The 18,719-nt window shown below is 40.1% G+C and overlaps 1 protein-coding gene across 7 annotated transcripts in view; it reads left to right on the top strand.

The window, feature by feature from the left end:
• Nucleotides 1–11,937, top strand: part of WRN (WRN RecQ like helicase) — a 281,559-nt gene extending 269,622 nt beyond the window's left edge. For all 7 annotated transcript variants that reach the window (XM_073543508.1, XM_073543546.1, XM_073543535.1 and 4 more), the window contains 2 exons: nt 3,041–3,175; nt 11,529–11,937. In XM_073543508.1, the coding sequence (XP_073399609.1) occupies nt 3,041–3,175; nt 11,529–11,633 (240 nt within the window). In that variant the 3' untranslated portion in view covers nt 11,634–11,937. The remainder of the gene's footprint in view (nt 1–3,040; nt 3,176–11,528) is intronic.
• The last annotated feature ends 6,782 nt before the right edge of the window (nt 11,938–18,719 follow it).

The following is an 18,719-nucleotide window of genomic DNA, read 5'->3' as shown; positions in this document are numbered from 1 at the left end:
CAGCTGGACATTAGATGTGATGCAGCTGAAAGTACCTGGGATCTTTATCTTGTCCATGGTCATTATAAATGGACAGGTTTTACGTTTTTTTCTGGTTGCAAGGAAAGGTTCCCTGTAGCTTTTGGAGAGGATAGGGAACTCTTGACAATGATGTGTCTTAGATTTGGGGGCTGCTTAAAACACAGAAGTGGAGGGTCTAGAAATATGGATTGTAATTGGGCATCTTTTTGCAGTAAAGTTTTTAATTTCCGTTCAGCTTCCCTTAGCACCTCCAGATTTGGATTGTGGGTGACTACTAAAGACACCCAGTTGATTTCTTGTTTACTTTTGTAACATAGAAGATGATTCCTTGTTATTCTGGTGTCTCTTGCAATTTGGTTTTCAATTGTTCTTGGATGGAAACCCTGCTTCAGAAAGGTTTTTCTAAGGCCACCAAAGTGTTTGTCTCTGTCCATTGGGTTGGAACATATCTGATTGTGTCTGATGGCTTGGCTGTAGACAATAAAGTGTTTTATGTGTTATAGGTGGAAACTGTCCCATTTAAGGTATGTTGTAAGGTCAATTGGCTTCTGTTACAAGGACGTCTCTTTTTCATTGTTCTGTAGCTTAATGCTGGTGTCCAAAAAGTTACAGGAGTAGTTGAATGTTAAGTTGATGGTGGGATGAAATTGACTAAAGTGTTCATGGAATGTCTTTAGGTGTTGCTCAGACTCTGTCCAGATTATTATAAAAGGAAGAAAAAGGAGTGCTATACATAAATATATACAAAAAAACAATTTTATTATTTAGCAAAAATATATATTTTTACAACATCATAATAAAAACAATTGATGTTCAAATATGACCCTAGATATTACATTGTATATCCAGGACATTTCTCAGGCAATTATAATAATAATGGTACATCAACATAATTATAACTACATAATCTCATATAAGTATTCAATATTGTAGCAACCAATTATGACCATAAAAATAATTGAAATGTCATTACACATGTATAGAGGGACCAGCCCTCAAAAAAAGCCAAAGTGACTGCAAAAAAGCCCCCCCAATTGAGCTACTGTTTCTAGCACTTACCCATAAGTATGGTGCCTGGTTGCCCTGGAGCCACGTGTCACCCCTGACACGCGTTTCGCGTTTGCTTTTTTAAAAGGCCCCCAGGAATAAGCATCTGTAGTGCGAAACGTGCGTCGGGGTCTGGAGGAATAGGCTGTCACTGTACATTTAACTGAACGGGGACCGCCGTCTCAGGTATGGGTATTCGAATTAGGTTTCCTCATGTTGTTCTGGCTACTGAACTGCACTGAGCGTCCTGTCAGCTCCCAGTTAGAGCTAGTGGCATAGGGCACACTCTGGGTTGTCTATTTAGACTAATTGAGGCTGTTATGTGGACATTATCTGTGTTATGCATATGCACTTTACCAACTATTACTATTAATATGAACTTATTGTATGCTGGGAATTTTCCTCAGTACATGTAATATATTTTGTGTAACATTTAATGAGCTCAGTATACCAGGTACAAGAAGGGATAAACCCTGCCTTTAGAGTATTTCGGCTGTTAGTCCTTGTCTATTCTACTCCCCCTTTTTCTGTCTGGTTTGAGGCACCAACAAATTTAATCATGTTTGTATAAATTGTGTGTTTTGTGCAATAAATAAAAATCATTTAATATTTTCTTGGTCCGACACTATTTGAATATGCTCATAGTTTAACACCTATGGGTTTGGTATGTTCATTGATTATGCGTAGTGTTACCCATCCTTTTTTGGGACATGGGTTTGGGTGTTATGTTTATTAATATCCCTTAAATTGGGTAGTTTCCATCCAAAACACATAAAATAACTCTATTGTCTGCAGCCAAGCCATCAGACATGTTAGTTCCTTTTGCCTACTCTATATCACCTATTTGTTGGCTGGTGGCCAGTGTGAAAATTGCAAGAATTCTGATGTTTGCTTTTCACCATACATATTGATATGCAACCTTGCAGACATTTTTATTTCAAATATTGAAATGATATATATGGAAGAAGGTGGTCACCACGAGGTATATAGTATATCACACCGCTGGGTGCAACTCTGCACTTAAAGAAGTGTAAATTTGTAGAGAGAAAAAGAGGCGCAGAAAGAGTGCACACTCACAGCGGATATCATGAATAAAAAAGGCTTTATTAAACACACAAGTGCCAGACAGACCAAGGTGCAAGAAAAAATTATCTTGCACCTTGGTCTGTCTGGCACTTGTGTGTTTAATAAAGCCTTTTTTATTCATGATATCCGCTGTGAGTGTGCACTCTTTCTGCGCCTCTTTTTCTCTCTACAAAAATATTGAAATGAAAAATGAATTTAACATAAAACCCTAATTTAAAGCAAATGGCACTGGAAGCCAAAATGCTCATTGCAGGCATTGAATCATCACGGAATGCTATGAATTTGCTGACAAGCCAGCAGAATTGAGAATGCAGCTCTCCTTAGGTTGCTTATTTGATACCCCTGCATATATTGAGGACAAAGGACATCAACTATATAGGTTAAATGAGTGGTCACGCATGGGTGGTCACGTCTTTTGCTAAGTCTGCAGTCACTTTGTGACTTCAGTGTTCTGAATCCTTCCTGCGATTAAATTGAGTGTGGCCACACACATCTAGTCCGAATATGGCTAATAGTATGCAAATGGTATATTTGCAGTCAATTTACCGCCCACTCTTGCCACAGACACTGGACAATCATGACAGCGTAACATGTGCACGCTTTGAGGATTTAGAAGTGTGCAGTTACAAAGAGCGACTGCAGACTTTTAGCAAAAGACAGGACAACCACTCTAACTCTTTACCTTGGGTCTCCTGTGACACACACTTTCCATATTTTTTTACTTTAAGGACCATATACTTTTGGCTTTGATGACTCCTCAACAGCACAGCAAGTGAACCTGCTTATTAGAGCATATGTCCAATGTTCCGCGTCCATGTAAAATATTTAACATGATCACTGATTGATTTGACAGTGTTTTGAACTGTATATGCCTTTTTTCATTCAGCAACCAGCCAAAGAGGTCAAACCAAGTATTCAGAAAGATTCTACATCTGTTGTAGCTCCGATCCAGCTTGCATCATGGAATCAGAAGGTATTGGATGAAGACACTGAGGAATTATTCTCAGAATCTCAAGTTCAGGTATGAGACATTACAACTATTAAAATTCACTGACGATGGCACTCTAGCTACTGTACCTTCTCATATCTTAGAAAACAAATGTGCTCCATGCAAAAAAACACAGCCAAGCACAACCCCATTTTATTAGGGAGTGCTTTGGGGTTAGACATAATAAAGTATGATGCCAACAAAACTGCCTGCCAGTAACACAAAGATACACCCCACTGTGAATTCCCTCACAGTACCCTCCACGCGCATGGTATGATGACCCTACTGTACCCTTCTCAACATACCCTGCAAAGTATGGTGACCCCATCACTGTATAATTCCCCAACTGTGCTGCCCACACAGCTTTCCAAGCAGTATAATGGGCCCCACGTAGATATAGTTGAAAGTGTGATGTTGGGCCAGTTGAATGGGTGATGCCGGGCAGGACGCCTACCCGGTGTCATTGGCCAAATAAACTCATCCTGCAGGCCAGATTTGGCCCATAGGCCAGAGTTTGACATGTTTAGGTTACAGGCAGGATAACCACATGTTCTGTGTAACTTTGACTTTTTCCCGGCGTTGGTCTATAGCAGGGGTGGGGAACCTTTTTTTCTGCCGAGGGCCATTTGGAATTTTATAATAGCGTTCGGGGGCCGCATAAAATTATTAATAATGATGAGCGAGTATACTCGTTGCTCGGGTTTTTCCGAGCATGCTCGGGTGTCCTCTGAGTATTTTGGCGTGCTCGGAGATTTAGTTTCTGTCGACGCATTTGCATAATTTGCAGCTGCTGGTCAGCCTGAATACATGTGGGGATTCCTTAACAAACAGGCATTCCTCACATGTATTCAGGCTGTCCAGCAGCCATAAATCATGCAGCTGAGGCGACGAAAACTACATCTCTGAGGTCATCAATAGGCAGGTAAATGTTCCCAATAGGCAGGCAAATGTCACTATTAGGCAGCACAGGTCCCCATTAGGCAGCACAGGTCCCCATTAGGCAGCACAGGTCCCCAGTAGGCAGCATAGGTCCCCAATAGGCAGCACAGGTTCCCCAATAGACAGGAAAATGTCCCCAATAGGCAGCACAGGTCCCCATTAGGCAGCATAGGTCCCCAATAGGCAGGCAAATGTCACCATTAGGCAGCACAGGTCCCCAGTAGACAGCACAGGTGCCCAATAGGCAGCACAGGTCCCCAATAGGCAGCACAGGTCCCCAATAGGCAGCACAGGTCCCCAATAGGCAGCACAGGTCCCCCAATAGGCGGGTAACTGTCCCCAATAGACAGGAAAATGTCCACAATAGGCAGCACAGGTCCCCATTAGGCAGCATAGGTCCCCAATAGGCAGGCAAATGTCACCATTAGGCAGCACAGGTCCCCATTAGACAGCACAGGTGCCCAGTAGGCAGTATAGGTCCCCAATAGGCAGCATAGGTCCACAGGTCCCCAATAGGCAGGTAACTGTCCCCAATAGGCAGGACATTTTCCCTATTAGGCAGCACAGGACCCCAATAGGCAGGAATATGTCCCCATTAGGAAGCAAATGTCCCCAATAGGCAGCACATGTCCCCATTAGGCAGCACAAGTCCCCATTAGGCAGCACAGGTCCCCAATAGGCAGGCAAATGTCCCCATTAGGCAGCACAGGTCCCCATTAGGCAGCACAGGTCCCTAATAGGCAGGCAAATGTCCCTAATAGGCAGGCAAATGTCCCTAATAGGCAGCTCAGGTCCCCATTAGGCAGCATAGGTCCCCAGTAGGCAGGCAAATGTCCCCATTAGGCAGCACATCTCCCCAATAGGCAGCACAGGTCCTCATTAGGCAGTACAGGTCCCCATTAGGCAGCACATACTGGCTGGGGTGATGAAGAAGGCAGGCCGGGGAGGCAGGCCGCAGACCAGTCCAGTGCAGCTCACACTCTGGCGCGCGGTTACTCGTCCTCTTCATTAGTATCAGTGAGCGGGGGCCGCTGGGGTTCAGTGGGGTGTGCTCAGTCCCCGTCAGTTTGTGCACGTATGAGTGCACGGTATCCAGCGGGCGGGGCTAGGAAGCAGAGCAAGAGTGATCCTCTGCTCCTGCAGCAAGGTACCCGATTGCGGCTCTGGAGCGGCTGTGGGCCTGATCAAATGATATGGCGGGCCATATACGGCCCGTGGGCCGGACGTTCCCCACCCCTGGTCTATAGCAAGAGTGCATAATTTGCGGGCCAGGGGCCTCATGAGGCCTCAGAAGCCATATTGTGCGCCCCCCAACCATATAGAATGGATTAAAAAATGCTTAACAGATTAACTATATATGGTCATCCACACACAAAAATGCAGTGGCCAGTATCTGAGGAGCAAGGACTGGCAAGTACTAATGATGCCCTGTGTAAACATCACTGGATGCTTCCTACATCAGGAAAATGTTGTCTCTTAACCCGATGGACACTCCAGAAAGGAGAATGTGAATTAGACTATTGATCTTCTGTGTCTGTGGCTCACTCCACTGTAGTTTATGGAAATTGTGAAACATTAGGCAGTAAGTAAAAATTCCTTGACCTATTGTAGAGAACTAAGTGAATGCATGACCTCTTCCTTTTTAGGACCTATTCACACAGTTTATTTTTTTTACAAGGATTTAGAAGAAGATTTTACTGCAACACCACATTAAAAAAATGCTTGAAATACTCTTTTAAATAAGCTAACTGCTGATATTACCAGAAATATTGAAAATAACGTACACTACCGTTCAAAAGTTTAGGGTCACTTAGAGATGTCCTTATTTTTTGAAAGGAAAGCACAGTTTTTTCCAATGAAGCCAACATGAAATGATTCAGAAATACACTCTATACATTGTTAATATGGTAAATGGCTATTCTAACTGCAAACGTCTGGTTTGTAATGCAATATCTTCATAGGTGTATAGAGGCCCATTTCCAACAACCATCACTCCAGTGTTCTTATGGTACTTTGTGTTTGCTAACTGTGTAAGAAGGCTAATGGATGGTTAGAATACCCTCAAAAACCCTTGTACAAGTATGTTAGCACAGCTGAAAACCGTTTGGCTGATTAGAGAAGCTGTAAACCTGACCTTCCTTTGAGCTAGTTGAGAATATGAAACATTACATTTGTTGGTTCCATTAAACTCTCAAAATGGCCAGAAAAAGAGAACTTTCATGTGAAACTCGACAGTCTATTCTTGTTCTTAGAAATGAAGGCTATTCCATGTGGGAAATTGCCAAGAAACTGAAGATTTCCTACAACTGTGTGTACTACTCCCTTCAGAGGAGAGCACAAACAGGCTCTAACCAGAGTAGAAAGAGAAGTGGGAGGTCCCGCTGTACCACTGAGCAACAAGACAAGTACATAAGAGTCTGCAGTTTGAGAAATCAGCGCCTCACAGGTCCTCAACTGGCATCTTCATTAAATAGTACACGCAAAACGCCAGTGTCAAAGTCTACAGTGAAGAGGTGACTCCTGGATGCTGGCCTTCAGGGCAGAGTGGCAAAGAAAAAGCCATATCTGAGACTGGCTAATAAAAGGAAAAGATTAATATGGGCAGAAGAACACAGACATTGGACAGAGGAAGATTGGAAAAAAGTGTTATGGACAGACGAATCCAAGTTTGAGGTGTTTGGATCACACAGAAGAACATTTGAGAGACGCAGAACAACTGAAAAGATGCTGGAAGAGTGCCTGATGCCGTCTGTCAAGCATGGTGGAGATAATGTGATGGTCTGGAGTTGCTTTGGTGCTGTTAAAGTACGAGATTTGTACAAGGTAACAGGGATTTTGAATGAGGAAGGCTATCACTCCATTTTGCAATGCCATGCCATACCCTCTGGACAGCGCTTGATTGGAGCCAATTTCATCCTACAACAGGACAATGACCCAAAGCACACCTCCAAATTATGCAATAACTATTTTGGGAAGAAACAGGCAGCTGGTATTCTATTTGTAATGGAGTGGCCAGCGCAGTCACCAGATCTCAACCTCATTGAGCTGTTGTGGGAGCAGCTTGACCGTATGGTACGCAAAAGTGCCCATCAAGCCAAACCAACTTGTGGGAGGGGCTTCTGGAAGCATGGGGTGAAATTTCTCCAGATTACCTCAGCAAATTAACTGCTAGAATGCCAAAGGTCTGCAATGCTGTAATTGCTGCAAAGGGAGCATTCTTTGACGAAAGCAAAGTTTGAAGGAGAAAATTATTTCAAATAAAAATCTTTTTTTTTTTTTTAACCTTGTCAATGTCTGGACTAGATTCTCAATTCATTTGACAACTCATTTGATTAATAAAAGTATGAGTTTTGATTGAAAACGCAAAATTTGTCTGGGTGACCCCAAAGTTTTGAACGGTAGTGTAAATAAAAGCACTTTGTGCACTAAAGGAGCTTTTCCCATTAAAATCAGTTGGAAACTTATTCAAAGAGTATTTGACGCAGTTTTTGATGAAGATTTAGAAACGACTTCTGCTCCTAAATCCACATCAGAAACCTGTTAACACATCATTAGTGTGGTGATTGGTGGAGAAAAGAGTCATGTAAGTAGTATTTGGACCTATCAGGCTATGTGTACACGCTGCGGTTCCGCTGCGGTTTTGGCCGCAGCAGAACTGCAGCAGTTCTGCAGACAGTGTACAGTAGCATGTTATCCTATGGGATTTACAATTTTCTGTGCACATGCTGCGGATTTTTAACTGCGGAAAAGCTGCGGTTTTGAATCCGCAGAAAGAAAGAGTCACTTCTTTTCTGTGGATTCTATTGCGGTTTACCATCTCCTCCATTGTAGAGGTGATAAACCGCAGGGAAAACCGCAGGTCATTTTACCTGCGGTTTTACCTGCGGTTCCGCAGATAAAAAATCCGCAGACCAATCCGCAGCATGTGCGCATAGCCTCAGACATTTATTGTGTATATTTTTTATATGCCATAAATGTTGCAGAAGCAACTTTTAGTATAACTCCTAGAGTGTTTCAGCATGACAACGTTGTGGCCATTGGACAAGAAAAGGTTTTGCACCCCTGGTATATATAATCTTAATAAATGGAAGTAGTTAAACTCACTATATTCCACAGCCAAGTTCTTATAAAAAAAACTGTTGTGGGAATAGTACATAACAATGACATTTTTTTAGTTGTTCTTTGGGGAACTATAAAAATTAAAAAAAAAATTAAGGGAAAATTGCCAGTTAGTGAATGAGTTTAAATAAGCTCTGGATGCAGAATTATCTTCCGTCGTTCCCAGAGCCTGGAAAGAGGCAATGTATATAAAGTGATAAAAGATCTTTTATCTACAAGGCATCTGATATGAGACACACAGGGAGGTCAGTTTTCAGCATCCTATAACCTGTAGGCCCATATTAATAGTTTAGATAGATCAAATGTGGTGACAGATTTTCTTTAAAGAATTGATGCTTTCATTAGTTTTGAAGACATAGGGTGGTCACAGCAAATATTGATTTGGTTTAGATTTCTCTTTTATTAATTCACTTTAATACACTGGCAAGCACGCTTGCTTCAGACGCTGTGACTCAGGTGAGAGGCCAGCCAACCAAAATTACCTCAAGATCGCAGTGAGGACTCATCCAAGAGGACACAAAAGACCCCACAACAACATCCAAATAACTGCAGGCCTCACTTGCCTCAGTTAAGGTCAGTGTTCATGACTCCACTATAAGAAAGAGACTAGGCAGCATTTCCAAGACGAAAACCACTGCTGAGCAATCTACTATATAATCGTCTAATTCTGTCTGTCTGTCTGTAACGGAAATCCTGTGTCGCTGATTGGTCGCGGCCGGGCTCATTTCAGTTTTGCCTGAAAACTTCTTGATAATCCCCAAAACTTTTGGGAGAATACTCTGTGGACAAATCCTGTACTTTTAGGAAGGTGTATGTCACATTACATCTAGTGGAGAAATAACACAGCATTTAAAAAAGAAACATCATACCAACAGTAAGATATAGACCTGGAAGACTTGCTGTAGTAAATGAAACCATAAATTCTGCTGTCTACCGAAAAGTCCTGAAGGAGAATATCCGGCCATCTGTTTGACCTCAAGCTGAAGTGCATTTGGGTTATGCAGCAGGACAGTGATCCAAATCACACCAGCAAGTTTGCTTCTGAATTGCTTAAGAAAAACAAAATTAAGACTTTGGTGTGGCCTAATCAAAGTCCTGATCTAAATCCGATTGAGATCCTGTGGCTAGAGATGGGTGAACCCAAACAGTAAAGTTCTGGGTCCGTACTGAACACGGACTTCACCAGGAAGTACTTTTTACTGTTTGGGTTCAGCACCTCTAGCACCATGTGTTTATCGCTCTGTCATCTGCCACTTATAGCAATCGCTTGATTGCGGTTGTTGCTGCTAAGGATGGCCCAACCAGTTATTAGGTTTAGGGAGCAATCTCTTTTTCACACAGGGCCCTGTAGGTTTGGATTTCTTTTTCCCTTAATGATAAAGACCTGCATTTAAAAACTGAATTTTGTGTTTACTTGTGTTATCTTTGTCTAATATTTACATATGTTTGGTCATCTGAGACATTTAAGTGTGACAAACATGCAGTAGAATAGGAAATCAGTGCTTCTCACAAAATTAGAATATCATAAAAAAGTTAATTTATTTCAGTTCTTCAATACAAAAAGTGAAACTTATATAGAGTCATAGTCATTACAAACAGAGTGATCTATTTTAAGTGTTTATTTCTGTTAATGTTGATGATTATGGCTTACAGCCATTGAAAACCCTAAAATCATTATCTCAGTAAATTAGAATTGACAAAAAACACCAGCAAAGGCTTCCTAAGCATTTAAAAAGGTCCCTTTGTCTGTTTTATTAGGCTGCGCAATCATGGGGAAGACTGCTGACTTGACAAATGACCAGAAGGCAGTCATTGACACACACTCCACAAGTAGGTTAAGCCACAAAAGGTCATTGCAAAAGAAGCTGGCTGCTCACAGAGTGCTGTATCCAAGCATATTAATGGAAAGTTGAGTGGAAGGAAAAAGTGTGGTAGAAAAAGGTGCACAAGAAACCGGGATAACTGCAGCCTTGAAAGAATTGTTAAAAAAAAAGGCCAGTCAAAAATTTGGGGAAGATTCACAAGGAGTGGACTGCTGGTGGAGTCATTGCTTCAAGAGCCACCCCACACAGATGTATCCAGGACATGGGCTGCAAGTGTCGCATTCTTTGTTCAAGCCACTCATGACCAATAGACGTCAGAAGCGTCTTACCTGGGCCAAGGAGAAAAAGATCTGGACTGTTGCTCAGCGATCCAAGGTGTTGTTTTTAGATGAAAGTAAATTTTGCATTTCATTTGGAAATCAAGGACCCAGAGTCTGGAGGAAGAGTGGAGAGGCACATAACCCAAGCTGCTTGAGGTCTTGCGTGAAGCTTCCACAATGAGTGATAGTTTCGGGAGCCATGTCATATGCTGGTGTAGGTCCACTGTGTTTTATCAAGACCAAAGTCAGCACAGATGTCTACCAGGAAATTTTAGAGCACTTCATGCTTCTTTCTGCTGACAAGCATTTTTGTGATGCAACTTTTATTCTCCAGCCTGACTTGGCACCTGTCCACACTGCCAAAAGTAACAAAACCTGGTTTAAAAACAACAGTATCACTGTGCTTGATTGGCCAGCAAACTCACCTGATCTTTACCCCATAGAGAATATATGGGGTATTGTCAAGAGGAAGATGAGAGACACCAGACCCAACAATGCAGACAAGCTGAAGGCTGCTATCAAAGCAATCTGGGCCTGGGATTCCATAACACCTCAGCAGTGCCACAGACTGATCGACTCCATGCAACGGTGGATTGATGCAGTAATTGATGCAAAAGGAGCCCTGACCAAGTATTGAGTGCATTTACTGAACATACATTTCAGTAGGCCCACATTCTGGATTATAAAATCATTTTTCAAGATGGTGTTATAAAGTATTCTAATTTACTGAGATAATGGCTTTTAGGTTTTCATCAACATTAACAGAAATAAACACTTAAAATAGACCATTCTGTTTTTATTAACTCTATATAATATGAGCTTCACTTTTTGTATTGAAGAACTGAAATAAATTATCTTTTTGATGATACTCTAATTTTGTGAGAAGCGTGTGTGTGTGTGTGTATATATATTATATATTAGAAAAACTGCAAAAATTTTAGGCAGATGTGAAATACATGAGCTACTTACTGTATATATGTGCATATGTATGTATAATATATATGTATCTATATACACAATAGACAATGAGCAAGACACAAAAAGACAGTGATCATATTTTTACCATCTATCTTGTGGATAGGCGATAAGTGCCCCTGGTGGTGAAATCCCCTTTAAGGAATTAAGCTAATTCTCCATTTGTCATTTCAGCAGTATAATTAGTTATTTTTTTATTTCTAATTTCAGACACCGAAAAGAAAATTCCCTGATTGGTTTGATGCTTCAAAGGAAACTGCAAAGTCATCTAATATTAAAAAAAACAAAACTGGAAAGAAAGGACTTTTTGGATGAATGTAGTGTTTTTTTTATGTTGACATATATTTAGCTATAATACAGCGGCTATTTTGTATATTATGGGCCAATGTTTATTTTCACTTGAAAATTAAATCCCTATTATGTGGATTTGTTCACATGTCTATCATCTTGATGCTCATTACTGCGTTATGCTCTTATAACTGAGAACCCACAGCTTTCTATTTTGTGCTCATACCATGTTGATTTTGTTTACAGTATTTAAAGGGGACCTCAATCTTAATAGAAACATGATTGAATTAGAACACCAATTTCAAAATTAAAGAGAACTTAAAGCTCTTCATCCCAGGTCGGACCTTTTCATAAATGAAAATAATTCTAGGCAAAGAGATTGCTGTGCCAGAGAGTTCCAGCAACTGAGTGAAATCTGTCAAGCGCTAAAAATGTTGTGGTTGTCACTGCTAATTCACTTTTGAAAATCAATAGTGGTCTGAGGACTCCACCGATGTGATCTTCCAATATATATATTTAACGTATGGCAGAAGGTCAGACTTGCTTTGGTTTCTCCTTGGTAAACTTGGCTCACATTCACCTTGTACAGCTGCTTGTATATTTACACTATTATTTTTGTAATATAAGATTCATTTTGTATAATGTAAATTTGTTCTTCTCATTGTGTAACGAGACCAGTATGTTTGGCTCCAGAGTGGGGTCCACTGACTATCAAGTGTGGTTGTAGGGAGCCTTATTGTCCCCAATGTCTGATGTCAGGAGAAACAAGGAATAGGACTTCTTGGATTTGAACATGTTTGATCCTTTATTTTCCAAAGACATAAGCATTACAACATGTGACAACCAATTATTGCCTTTCTTCCTATGGCCATAAAAATGCTCACTCTGCCTATTCAAGTGTGAGTGTGATGATTGGAAAGTTGGTACATAATATGAATATAACTTTTTCACCAAAATAATATATATATTTGAATTTTAATTAGTTTTCAAAAAACTTGTTTAAATAAAGAAATGTAAAAAAAAATCTAGAAGTCTTTTTGTGTGACTAAAACTGCGTCCATATTGTTGTCACGGATAACACCGTGGAGATCCCGCCGCTGTCACCAGTTTGTCAGAGGACGCAACTCCGCTGCCTTCAATTGTCAGGACAGTTACATAACTGACTGACGAGTGATGGACAAGGCCGCAGTGGCTTCCACTAATAGGCCAGTTATTGGAGAACCCACAGTGAGCATATGGTATAGACCATGGGTCTCAAACTGCATTCCTCGAGGGTTGCAAACCATGCGTGTTTTCAAGATTCCCTTAGCATTGCACAAGGTGCTGGAATCATCTGTGCAGGTGATTAAATTATATTAAATTGTGCACTACAAGGAAATCCTGAAAACATGACCTGTTTGCGGCCCTTGAGTAATGCAGTTTGAGACCTCTGGTACAGACACTTCCAACTCCAATGCATGGTGTTAAGGCTCGGCAAGGCAAGCCTCCTGGAGCAGACCCTCTGGATCGTGGTACCGAGAGCCCCCCCGGGTGAGTGAGCCAGGTGGTATCGACTACTATACAGGGATGGGATTGTTAGGAGCAGGCCCAGGGGTTCAAGTACCACGACAGCTGGTACCAAGAGGTTCGGCTCTTAGGGAAGCAGGGTGATACCCATGGGACAGGGAGAGCCGCAGGAGGACCCCCAGAGGACAAGTGTGGGGAGGGCCGAGCAGGAGAGGCCTACAGAATGCTAGAATGGCGTGGACAGATCCTCAGGGAGAAGAACAGGTGAGAAGGTAAACAAGACCAATGATAGGAGCAGGACTGGCGAAGGACAGCACTGCAGAGCCGGGTAGGGGCAACGGCATACCAGGACGGAGTGGATACTGGAGGCAGGGAGGACTAGGACTGCAGAACCAGGAAGGGACCATGGGATACCAGGACGGAAGCAGGGCTGAGGGAGACACAAGCTGGGAGAGAAGATCAAACTAGGCAGAGAGAGCACAGAAAAAAGTAGATTCAGCTCACCCTTATATTGATGTCCACACCGCACATGAATGGTTTTGTCCGAGCAAGGAAGCGTCTCTGCTTGACGTTGAATACTTGTAGAAAAAAGAAGGTTTCCAGCTCAGGAAATAAAATCCAAAATCTTTATTAAAATTTATTTATTAAAAAATAAGCTGCTTGATAACCAGTATATACTGAAGGAAGGAATACCGTAGGCCGTATGTCTCCTCTCCTCCTTGAGCTGCGGCGGTGCCCTGACCCGGAATCACCACCGGACCAATGCAAGGCAGTATCCAGGTAAATCAGGCCGCTCTCCTTTAGCGGAGGCGCCTGATCTTTGTGTTCTATATCCGTGGTTAGGCCTGTGCTCTCTCTTGTGGAAAAAAGAAGATATCCAGCTCAGGAAATAAAATCCAAAATCTTTATTGAAACAAATTAAAAAATAAGCTGCTTGATAACCAGTATATACTGAAGGAAGGAATGTCCTGAACGACTTGACGCTTTTGAAACAAGTGTAGTCCTCTTAGTCCTCAGTTTCACAATGAATAGTCTTGCAAAAGTTAAAATACACCCCAATCAGGTGGTAAACAAATGAACATGATTGCTCCACAAAAAAAAAAGAGTTTGACACTTAAATGACATGGCAAGAAACACACATAACATGTTTAAATTGCAACAATGCATGACACATATAAGAAATACAGACAATAGTCAGTAGTGCAACATAAATTCCTTCTTCAAATTCAGACCCAAAGGTACTCGGGTATTTAATATATAAATCCAAAATGCTTCCCTATCCCGCAATTTCTTTTCTCCATCTCCACCACGTATATTACCATGCACCTGTTCTATTGCATAAACATTAAAATGTGCAACTTGTCAATTGTGCAGGTTTACAAAATGATTGGATGCGTTAGATGTATGACGGGTTGTGGGCTGAGTAATATCATAAAGGTGCTCCCTAATCCTGTCTTTTAATCTTCTGATCGTGGAGCCTACATATAGCAATCTGCACGCTGAACACTCTATTATGTATACTACATCATCTGAGTTGCAATTCAGAAAACTCTATTTTAAACTTCTTTAGATTTTTTGAACAAGAAAAAACAGATTTTTTTTTTAGAGTGTAGACATGTTTTGCAAGGAGATTGCCCACATCTGAAAAACCCTGTGGTGGACAACCAAGTGGAGACATTTTTTGTCTGAACAGCGCCATAAAGGCTAGGGGATAAGGAATTGGCTAAAGTCGGGGCACGTCTGGATACAATCCTGATACCATCTTTCAATATAGTATCCATGATGTCATCATCTCTCAAAATATTTAGATTTCGATAAACTATGTCAGAAATTGATTTAAAATAAGTACTATATGTGAGAACTAGAACCGGCTGTTCTGAACAGAAATTAGTGTTGTTACTTTTAGATTCAATCTGACACTCAGAATTGGATTCAACAGTTGGTGTAATGAGCTCAGCTCTGGATTTTTTATCTACTATATTGAAAGCACGATTCACCGTCCAATCAGGATATTTTCTATTTTTAAGACGTTTTTCAATGTTCCTTTTTTCACGATCAAAAATTACATTGTCACTACAATTTCTTTTGGCGCTAATGACCTCACCCACTGGAATTGATTGAATAGTGTGTGGTGGGTGGAAACTACGTGGTGTTTCCTGCGGTCTTTTTGCGATACGTACAGCTACTGACGATATTGAAAGGGGTACTGATCAAGCACAGATCCAAAAGATTAATACTTTTTTTTATCAAATGTATGGGTAAATTTAAGATTAAAAGGATTATTATTAATATAAAGTTGGAATAATTCTAAAGAAACTAAATCACCTTGCAACACTAGTAGCAGGTCATCAATATACCTAGAATACCATTTGATGTTAATAAAAAATGGATTGTCTGTGCAAAAGATAAAAAGATATACTGTTCTTCCCACCAAGCCATGACTAGATTCGCTACTGACGGGGAGAATTTAGCTCCCATTGAAACTCCATTTTTCTGGAGAAATTTTTTTTCATCAAACATAAAAAAATTATGAGAAAAGAAAAGCAAGCACTGAAATGATATACACCTGTAACTCATGATTGTATGAACTGTATTTATGCAAATGAAACTGGGCGGCGTGCAAAACAATTTTATGTGGAATGGACGTGTACAGGGCAACTACATCACAAGTTATCCATGACCATTCAGGGTCCCACGTTACCCCATTGAACATGCTTAATACATCTTTAGAATCCTTCAGGTAACCAGGAGTTCTCTGAACTAATGGCTGCAAAATTGTATCTAGCCATTCTCCTAAATGATTGCTGAAGGATCCTATACCAATGGGACGCATGGGGGCTGGAAAAATGTTTTCATGCGTTTTTGGTAATGCATGCAAGATCGGAATGACTGGATTTAATACATGCAAATATTCAGCATGTTTTTTGGTGAGAACACCCTGACTGAATCCCTCATCAATTACACATTTACACATTTTTGAAAATTCTACTGAAGGATCCGCTTCAAGAAAAAAATAAATATCACTATCTGATAGCATATTATGAATGGCATTTGCATAATCAGATTTATTGAGAACCACTACAGATCCACCTTTGTCCGACATCTTAATAATGATGTCTGTATTTGTTTTCAATTTAAAGCATTTCGTTCATCTTTTGACAAATTATGTTTGAGGACGAGAAGGAATCTCTGATGCGAGATTACGCAAATCTCGTTCAATATTGTTCCGGAAACGTTCCATAGAATCAGTTCTGGTGTGTACCGTATAAAGAAGGATTTCTGGTCTTAAAGGTGGAAATCACATTGTCATTTTTTACGGTCGTGTCAGTGGTATCCAAATCCATAAGGGATAACAATCCATTTTTTTCCAAAAAACATTTTCCAACAAACTCATTGGTAACACAAGTCGATGTTGGGACCTGCGTTTTCTCTTCTGTAAAAAAGTTTTTTCACTGTCAGATCCCTAACAAATTTATTAATGTCTTTTAAGGTAGAAAAAATATTCAAATCTGTATTTGTTGGAGCAAATTTCAACCCCAACGATAACACTCTAGTTTTAGTTTCAGATAGAACAATAGAAGATAAATTAATTACGTCTAACGAGATGTCTTGGATTGACTTCTCAATCTGTTCTTGAATATAGATGTAATGTTTGCGGTGTTTCCTGCCGCTTCTCCTAGTGCGTTTTTTGGCACATTGTTAGACCTTTTTTTGCTTGTGGTAATAACTCATTTGAGGTTTATTACCATGATTTACTTGATGTGTGTTAACCTCAGGGTTATTGGAAGACTCCACAGAAACATCCGATTCCAAGTCCGAGGAGGAAAAAGTTACTTGATTTCGATGTGCAGAGGAAAAAAAAAGTGCGAGTGCGTTTCTTTAATATCGATCTGGGTGGAGTAGGTTGCCTTTCCCATCTACCCCATTCATAAACTTGATTGTTTGTATAATCAAATACATCCCTGCTAAATTTCTTTTTCTTTATAGAAATAATAGATTCTTCCAGGGAATGCATCTTAGATTTCAGATCTTTTTGAACATTTTCATATTCCTCCACAGTGACAGCAGATTTTAAAGACAATAGATCCTTGTTTAAATTGGTTTTAATAGTAGACAAATCTTCATTTTCATATTTAACTATAAGCTGCATGAATTTTCTGGAGCACTCAGATAATATGATGTTCCAGTCAGACACAAAAGCATCATTGTATACTGTAGTTGGGATTTTCTTTATTCTTAATCCTCTTGGTATAATGTTCTGTGAGATATAATTCTCAAGCGTGGTTTGGTCCCACCAGTTGTGTGTCTCATTAAGAGAAAGTTTCTCTATTCCCTATCCCGCAATTTCTTGTAAACCTGCACAATAGACAAGTTGCACATTTTAATGTTTATGCAATAGAACAGGTGCATGGTAATATACGTGGTGGAGATAGAGAAAAGAAATTGCGGGATAGGGAAGCATTTTGGATTTATTTATTAAATACCCGAGTACCTTTGGGTCTGAATTTGAAGAAGGAATTTATGTTGCACTAATGACTATTGTCTGTATTTCTTATATGTGTCATGCATTGTTGCAATTTAAACATGTCACGTGTGTTTCTTGCCATGTCATTTAAGTGTCAAACTTTTTTTTTTTTTTTTTTTTTTTGTGGAGCAATCATGTTCATTTGTTTACCACCTGCTTGGGGCGTATTATAACTTTTGCAAGACTGCTCATTGTGAAACTGAGGACTAAGAGCACTACACGTGTTCGAAACGCGTCCAGTCGTTCAGGACATTCCTTCCTTCAGTATATACTGGTTATCAAGCAGCTTATTTTTTAATTTAATAAAAAACAAATCTGAACTGAGAAAAGTAAGTTAATGTGTATGCACAATGTAAGTGCATATTAACACATGACCATTAACCAGAGAAAACACAAATATCCTGAACTAAAAGTAAAAAATATACTGCAAATAATGCATAAAGGTAATAATAATAATAATAAGGGTATTTAGTAAACATAATTTTGATCAAAATAATGTACAAGCCATCCCGCCACGTCACGGCAACCCTTGTGGGACAGTCCCTACTCTAGTATTTAAAACCTTATCACTTGCCAAGTGGCGTGAATGTGAACAAGGGTCGAGCGGCTGAACCACTTGTAACAGCTTAGGCCAGACTGGATGGCTTTCCCAGCTCAGAAAGAGGGCGGTCACACCCATATATGCACTGAATGCACAATGAAATGAATAAAAAACAAATCTGAACTGAGAAAAGTAAGTTAATGTGTATGCACAATGTAAGTGCATATTAACACATGACCATTAACCAGAGAAAACAAAAAGCAGAAAACACAAATATCCTGAACTAAAAGTAAAAAATATACTGCAAATAATGCATAAAGGTAATAATAATAATAAGGGTATTTAGTAAACATAATTTTGATCAAATTTTACAAATTTTTTACTTTTAGTTCAGGATATTTGTGTTTTCTGCTTTTTGTTTTCTCTTATTTTTTAATTTGTTTCAATAAAGATTTTGGATTTTATTTCCTGAGCTGGATATCTTCTTTTTTCTACAAGAGAGAGCACAGGCCTAACCACAGATATAGAACACAAAGATCAG

Source organism: Dendrobates tinctorius, unplaced genomic scaffold (assembly GCF_039654945.1).
Source record: "Dendrobates tinctorius isolate UK_male_01 unplaced genomic scaffold, ASM3965494v1 ptg000011l, whole genome shotgun sequence".
Classification (NCBI taxonomy): Eukaryota; Metazoa; Chordata; class Amphibia; order Anura; family Dendrobatidae; genus Dendrobates; species Dendrobates tinctorius.
The sequence above is the reverse complement of the archived record's forward strand: the minus strand, read 5'-3'. Positions and strand labels throughout refer to the sequence as shown.